This window comes from Rhineura floridana, chromosome 3 (genome assembly GCF_030035675.1).
Source record: "Rhineura floridana isolate rRhiFlo1 chromosome 3, rRhiFlo1.hap2, whole genome shotgun sequence".
NCBI lineage: Eukaryota > Metazoa > Chordata > Lepidosauria > Squamata > Rhineuridae > Rhineura > Rhineura floridana.
In genome coordinates, this window is record NC_084482.1 from 91070090 (window position 1) to 91078270 (window position 8181).

The 8181-nt window shown below is 49.6% G+C and overlaps 1 protein-coding gene across 1 annotated transcript; it reads right to left on the bottom strand.

The window, feature by feature from the left end:
- Positions 1-1216: 1216 nt before the first annotated feature.
- NKX2-5 (NK2 homeobox 5) lies at positions 1217-6939 on the bottom strand. The gene is made up of 2 exons (XM_061621894.1): positions 6648-6939; positions 1217-1843 (listed from the first exon to the last, which is right to left on the bottom strand). The coding sequence occupies exons 1-2, from the start codon at positions 6937-6939 to the stop codon at positions 1233-1235; spliced, it is 903 nt and encodes a 300-aa protein (XP_061477878.1). The 3' UTR covers positions 1217-1232.
- Between the last annotated feature and the right edge of the window lie 1242 nt (positions 6940-8181).

The window sequence follows — 8181 nt, forward strand, 5'->3', positions numbered from 1 at the left end:
GGCTAGATTGCACTCACACTTCAATGGAACTGACTCCCTTTGCTTTGACTTGGGGGCGTCAGGTTTGTGAGAATCGCCGCGGCGTGGAATCTCTAGAGCTATCCCTGAACTGAAGCCATTAAATTCTCGGTTGCAGGCAAGAAAGGAAATACGACGCACAAACTCAAGCCACTCTCTTTAATGACAAGACACCCAGTTCCATCAGGTTGTACAGCAAAAAACAAAAACGAAAGGGAAACCACGTACATCAAACCAAGCGGCTGGACAAAGAACATAGACAGTGCATTTAATACTAACAAATCAATCACTTGTTTTAGTGCATAACTAAACGGGGAATCTGGAACGAAAATAGCATCTGACTTCCTTCATTCTGGTGGGCCCTTGACTATAGTGCGGACGAGTCTCTCTCCCCCACACTTTCCCACGCCAGGCCCTGGAGAAGGAACGATCGGGCGTGCCCAGTTAAAGAAAATATAAAGCTACTCCGTGATAACTCAGAAAGAGAAGCCCTGTTTCGAAACCTGAGCTGGCCGCCAACTTGAACAGCCCCTTGAGATCCTCTCACATCGAGCGTTTAAATTTAAGAAGAAAGAGGCGCCTTTCCGGATGTGTGGAAAAGAAAACAAAACAGGCTGGCCAGATCCTTCCACAAGGAGAGGGTTTGGGGTGGGGTGGGGTGGGGTGGAGTGGGGGCGAGATGCGCCTGTTAGTAAACAAGACCCAGTCACTGGTTGGCATTCATTTTCGAGGCAAGTTCGAAAAGGGAGCCAAGTGGGTAGACGCTCTTAACTTCGCTGGAGGGGTCAGATCTGCGCCGCACGTTGCTCTTGGTGGTTTTAACCGTCTAAAAAGCCAGGCCCGCCCAGTCCTGGCCTGGAACATTAATTCAGTCGCATGCCGGGGGGAAAAGGCGTCCGGCCATCTGGAGAACTTCCCTCTGGCTGGCGACCAGTTAGCGGATGGGAACCTCCGTGTGCGCCCACCCCAAAAGACTCCGGGGGAAGGGGTAGGGGAGAGGCGCCCCCGCCCTCGGATCCTTGAGTACGGGGTGATCCCTGTAGACAGCCTCTCTCTCAGGGAGGTCCAAGCCGCTTTCAAATGCCCGCTCCAAGGCTTTGGAGTCCGTCCAGGAAAAGTATCTCGCCCAAACCAGCCCCAAGACGTCAGTCCTCTCCGATACGGATCGGGAGGGAGGAAGGGTGGATGGGAGTCGGGATGGTTGGTTGGGAAGCCTACCAGGCTCGGATGCCGTGCAACGTGGACAGGGCCCCGTTCCCTTGCGGGATGGCCGTTTGCACGGGGTTCAAGTCCCCCACGCTGAAGTTCATGAAGTTGCCGCTGGCTGTCGAGGGCTGGACGCCTTGCACGCCCGGGTAGCTGCAGCTGTAACTGGCGTTGCAGGCGGCGCTGTTGTAGTTGCTGTAGGCCGGGTAGGCGTTGTAGCTGTAGGGGTTGAGGCTGACGTTGTAGGGGGAGCTGTAGGGGGAGGATTCCCCCAAGCACGGCTTCCCGTCCCTGACCAGGACAGGCACAGCTATCCTCCTGGGGGGAGGGATGCCCACCATCTCCAGGCTTTGGTCCTGCCTCTGCCTTTTGCATTTGTACCTTCTGTTCTGGAACCAGATTTTTACCTGCGTGGAGGTGAGCTTCAGCACGTTGGCTAAATGGTCTCTCTCCGGGGCAGAGAGGTATTTCTGCTGCTTGAACCGGCGCTCCAGTTCGTAGACCTGCGCCTGCGAGAAAAGCACGCGAGGTTTCCTCCGTTTCCTCTGCCTGGGCCGCTCGGGATCCTCGGCATCCCTTTTCTCCTGCTCCAGGGATTTCTGGAGGGCGCACAGTTCAGCTGGGAAGCAAACAGAAACAAGCCCAGCGGGCCATCAGAGCTTGGCGCTTGCTGTCATACGTTCGAGATCCCCAAGCCCCCCAAGCCCCAGGTCCTCCCCTGGATTTTGGCTGGACTCGTACAGAGGAAACCTCTGAGGATTTCGACCGGAGACTCCGATCCCCTTAAAGTTATTCGCCTCCATTTGATTACAGTTATGTGCCCTTCCGAGGAGCTCAAGGCAAGGGACGTCGTTGTCCGCCACCCATTCATCCTGACCAGCAAAAACAGAGTGACGCAGGTGAGGCTGAGACGTCAGGGAGCAAGGCTGCGTGGGGATCTCAGTGGGGTCCTCTTCCGACCTAGCTGTGCACTCTAACTATTGCACAACGATGCCTCTCCACGTGGATGAAAATACAGGCTGCCGGGCAGCACAGAGAATCCGGGCTGGATTGGGAGGTCAGTCTAACTGCCGCGCTCCGTAGAAATTAATCGGTCTTGCTTCCAAGACAGTTCCCCAATTGGACCCCCCCCTCAAAGCTAAGGCCTCAACACACTTTTCACTGGCGCTCTTATCTCCTTAAGTGCCGTCCCCCGCCCCGTGCTTCCTTCCCGTTAACTTTCGCAGCTAACAGCCCGATCCTAGGAAGGCTTACTCAGAAGGAAGTCCAGCTGAGCTCAATGGAATTTATTCCACCACCCCAAACAATGTTCAGAGGATTGCGCCCTAAACCTGCAGCCCAGGGAATAAATCCTATTGAATCAATAGGTCTTACTTCTGAATAAACATGTCCAGGATTGCGCTATAAAGACAAGGGAAGAGAAGCAACCTTCTCCCCTAAAGACTCTAAAGGTTGTTTCCTAAGGGTTGTTAAAATAAAAGCCCCTTGCCTTTATTCTGCAGCCCGATCAACCCGAATCATTTACACACCCACAATTCCGATTATCATGTATTTGTACTTCGGAGATGCTAAAGCCTCAACTCTCTTTCTCTTTCTCTGTAGAGATGGTTAAGAGTATATAAATATACGACTAAATATAGCCTTTTAAAATGAACGCGGTGGACCAAGCATGCATTTTGCGGGAGAACACAAATCCAGCTAAAATTGAGCACTAAGGTAGCCCCGATTATTTCCGTGGGAAAGCTGAGTCTGCTTAACCTCCTCTCATTGAAACCAACGGGACTTAAAAGTGCTTAACGCTGGCTGAATTGCACCCACTGACTGTTCAGCCCTTCAGGGTAGTGGGGCTAGAATTCTCTCTTAAACAGATTTTACAAGCCACCCACACATATTTATTCAGAAGGAAGCCCCATGGAAGAACTTGGAAGTACTACTGAAATCCAAAGGACTTGCTTCCATGTAAAATGCGGTTGGGAATGGAGCAAAGCCCCTGGTTCATTCCTCCTTCTTTCCGAGCAAAACTGTGCTCTTCGATATGCTTTATTTCTTGCAAAGAAATTTAGACTTGAAGGCCTTACTGTGCAGAGTAAGTGGTTGGTTACTACTACTACTACGACTCCTACTCTTGTTGTTACATTTTTAATTATTCAAATACAACACTGCCCTTTCATCCAAACTTAATCAGCCCCATTTAACATTCAAGGAGCAACAAGCTCAGCTCAAAGCGTTGATGATGATAGCGGATTTTAAAAAAAATAAAGGCTGGATGTGGGCATATGACCTACAAATTCTAAGGAACTGTGTTCTTGACATCAGCGGGACTTTCTTCCACTTTATACCTTTGGGATCGTGGAGCTACAGATGAAGGGCAAAATCTGGCTACATTTCAACGCGTTAAGGTTTTGCGCACACTCACTTGGAGTAACTCCCTTTGAAATCAGTAGGACATGTCCCAGTAAAGGTGCAGAAGAATGGACTGGGCGGGCAACGGTTTCAAGTGAACACGTTTCGAACGCCATTTTAAGTATTTGTACACAGTTTTAGACTCTTTTTAAATCTATGGAACTTAAAAGGATGAATCCTAAACATGCATACTTGAAAGCAGGCCTCACTGAAACCAACTGGCCTTATTTCCGAGTAAATTATCAAATTTCAGAGATCTTAACTGTGGCTGAATCATGCCCAGTTGGGTAAACGTCAAGACTGTCCCTATTTTGCAGGTTGGATTCATAATCGCCGATGTGTAAATTAAACAATTAAAAAGTGGATTTGGAGCTCTTGCGCAACAAACCCGCTTCTAGAAATAAAAACAAATCAATCTGACTTCTTGCGGTAAGGAAAGCGTCAAAAGAATGTATTGCATGACACCAGGTTGTACAACCTCCCCTCAAACAAATAAAAATACAATATCAACAAATAGAGGAAGTTATAACCTCTCCGCATACTTTGCGCAGCAGGAATGCTCAATAAACAGGTCGCCTGGAAGCGACCCCAGGTAGCTTCACGTTTTGAAGAATCCAGAGGGACTGACGGGTCCCATTCACGGTCTTTCCCGAGAAATTAATTTGAATTTTTTCAGCACTATCCGTAATCTAAATTTGCTTCATTTGGCTTATCTTCAGGATCCTATCTAAGTTAACTTGGAAGCCCTATATAATATATATTCAAGCCCTTTTGAAATCAGTTTGCTTAGCCCTATAGTTAATTGGGGACCCAAAATCTGAGCCTGGATTTCTCAAGAAGGGGAAATGGAAAACTTCCTCTGAACACACATCCGGAATACCCAAACGAGCAGAGACGTTCCCACTAGAGGTTTGACTATAAGCATCACTCACAGGGAGCTGCTCCTCACTGAAGTCAGTTTCCATACATTGAATTGGAAATCTTAGGGCACAACCTATATATGTTTACTTGGAGCAGGTGAGTCCCAAGAAGTTCAGTGGAGCTTATTCTCAGTTAAGTATGCATAGGAGGGCCGCCTTAGTATGAGACACATTAAAGGACGAGACCGCCAAAGGCAACCTTCGAAACATTAACACTCCAGAGGCTAGCTTAGACATCACTACTGCTATTAAGGAAATCATTACTTCCTAAGGAATTAAGGCAAAAGTGTGTTCGATGGAACTGAAGTCCTCTGTGTGTATGTTCTGTCAAACTTCTAAGCAGATGACATTTATTTATTTATTTATTTATTTATTTATTTATTGCACTTGTATACCGCCCCATAGCCGAAGTTCTCTGGGCGGTTTACAGCATTAAGCCAATTGAAATCAATGACACTTTCGCTTGAAAATAAGTCCTCTCGAGATGGTTGGGATTTCTCCCTTCTGAGAAGGACCGTAACGTGAGGTTGCGATCCTCAATTTGTTTATCATGGAATCTTGTAAAAAACTCATGTCGTCTTACCAACGCCAGGCAGTTTTGGAGGAAGGGTCCCTATAGCGCAGGATTACAGAGTCTGAGGAGTTCCGTGGCCTGAGTCTATAAATCTACAACAAAGGGACGTCCGAACACTGAGTGGTTACTGGAATACTACTATTACTGCTAGTAATATATCTATCTATCTGTCATAATATGTAAATTTATAAAATTTTAATTTTAATTTATAAAATTATTATTGATAGTAGTGTTACTGAGAGTGAGCACATTAGCAATAATATTTTTTTCTCTATCGTCACCGAGACTTGGGGCGTGAGATCAACGAGGGCGGACTCTTAGCTGGAGAGCAAACCCAGACTGTAACCCTATGCACATTCACTTAGAGTTTAACTCCCAGTGAAGTTATTGAGTACGTGTCCATGAGATCGGGCTATGATACAAGAACCAGGAAGTGCCCAGTTTGGATCTCACCTATGCCGTGACTTGGCTACGCGACCATCTCACTTCTGCCGCGACTTGGCTAGTCGGCCTATTTTTGTTCTCATCTGCAAAGAGGGGATAATATTGGACTACCCTATCACTAGAATCTAAAATGATGAAACTGAGGTTATCATACTTTGGACACATAATGAGAAGACATGATTCACTAGAAAAGACAATAATGCTGGGAAAAACAGAAGGGAGTAGAAAATGAGGAAGGTCAAACAAGAGATGGATTGATTGGATAAAGGAAGCCACAGACCTGAACTTCCAAGATCTGAATAGGGTGGTTTTTAACAGATGCTATTGGAGGTCGCTGATTCATAGGGTCGCCATTAGTCATAATCGACTTGAAGACACATAACACACACATTGGACTACCTTAAAGGCTTGCTGTGAGGATCACAACAAAATAATGGTTATCATAAGCCTTGAATGATCACAAACGCTGTATAAACGCTAATTATTATTGTTATTGTTGTTAAAAATATTAGTTTATCAGGAGGAAGACATCTGCAGGAAAATATACAGCAAGTGTCCATCTGGGATTAAAGCGAGTTACCTGTCCAAGGGAGGGTCCAGCGCCCCATTTGCCCGCAAAGGGGTTGCAAATTAGCAGCTAACAGCCAAATCTACCTAAAATACTGATTATTTGGAACACGACAGTATGGCCAGCCACTCTCCTCCCCCAGAAAATGAAAAAGGAACTGGTCATAAATAAGAGGACTCGCTGATAGCCGCCTTTTTCAGCGGACCAGCTACGCTGCTGCACGTCGACAAGAAGTCGGCCACCCAGGTGGGTTCGGTCAGAAAGATTCTCCTGGAGGCAGCTAACTGCGGCTCGCGCCCTCCGGGAGTCTTTTCTTCCACTGGGTAATCTGTAGGCGAATAGACTGGAGGTACTAGAACAAGAGAGTCCCTTCAAGGTCCAGCTGCCTCATCAGAGCCCCCAGGAGTCTCCCCATCGCCCCCAAAGACCGCCCCCTCCCAGTCCCCCTGCCTAAGAGAGGGATGCTTCGACTCCAGCGGGGGGCCCGTACGGCTTCTCGGACTGGCCTGTTTACCTTTCTTGTCCCCTTTGGGCGCCTTGGCCGAGTCCATTTCCAGGTAGCTTTTAGCGACGTAAAAGGTGCTGGGGAAAGCGCTGCCGTTGTTTTTGGAGACGCTGTCCGGGGGGCTGTCCGGGATCGGGGCTTCCTCGGCTGGGTACGTCTCCTGCTTGAAGGTTGCCAGCATGCAAGAGGAGGGCGATCCCAGAGCCGCCAGCTCCATGGACGCCAAGCCGCTGGGATGTTGCTCCAGACTCAAAATATCCTTGACGGAGAAAGGCGTCGTGGTCACGGGGCTAGGAAACATCGTGGGCGCCGCGGCGGAGGCAGCAGCCGGAGTCCAGCCGCCTGGAAACGCAGATCAGGTGCCCCCGGCGTGCGGTGCGCCCAGCTTCCAAAGGACGCATAGCAGTGCAGCGCCCAGCCTTTGCTTGGACACTGGAGGCAGGTAGAGAGGCAGGACCAAAAGGGAGCGGGAGGCGGGACGAGGCCAGTGGCGGCCCTCCCCATTGGCCAGCCACGGCCTCAGAGATGCAACGTCCCAGGCCCACCTAATATAGTCACAGAGCTCCGAGAAGCGCCGCTGAAGGATCTACGTTCGGCGTCCGCTGCCGGGGTGCGCCTCGGCTGAGAGGTCTGGCCAGGGGTGTGCAGAAAGCTCTCCGGGATGCCATCGATCATGGCGTCAGGCTGAATAAACAAGCCGCGAGGAAAGCGCGTCAGGCACCTAGGGTGACCTGAATTCAGTGTCAAGAAGAGGGCTGGGAGAGGAAGCTGAGGGGGGTGGTGGAGGGGGTGGTAGTTCTGGAACTGTTTCCCCTGCCGTAGAAGTGGAATCAGCCTGGCTGTGGGAAACTGAGAAGAGACGGGGAGCAGGGAGGGGCCAGGAAAAGATCCATCTTTTAACGCCACTCAAAAAACCTATTCTGCAAAGTGAGGCCAGTCTGAAAGGTTCCTCTGCCCTCTATGGTAAGGGGTGTCATCCCAAAATTCGGCTGGAGGAAGGGGGGCATTCAACCAGATCCACACAACCAGCAACAGTGCGCACTTGGCGCAGGAGGCCTGTTCATTCAGAGGGAGAAGTCATGCATTTGAACTGCGGCTCGTTTTCTCTTTTACACCATCGCGAGCACAGCAATGTTATCGATGTACAACAGTTATCCTCACGCAACAAACAACAAAACACAGTGTATGCTTAGCACACGAGGCCAATTGAGCAGTTTTCAGCCATAATCCCTCTCTGATCGCTCATAGTGCAGCAACGGCGAGTTGACCGGGGGAGCTCTCTGCTCCCCCCCTCACACACGGCCTGAAAGAGCCTTCTCCACCGCCCTTCCTCGATGACAGCCCTGCTGATGCTCTCTGTCAGGCGGTGGCTTAAGGCAGCGGTAGGCCCTTCGGATACTGCAGGGCTACAAAAATCCCACCCTCTCTGACCATTGGCCGCGCTGCCTGGGTCTGATGGGAGTTGAAATCCCACAGCACCTGGAGGGCCATTGGTTCCCCCCACTTTTTAAAGGGGAATTAGTGGCTGGCATTAAGGAAAAAC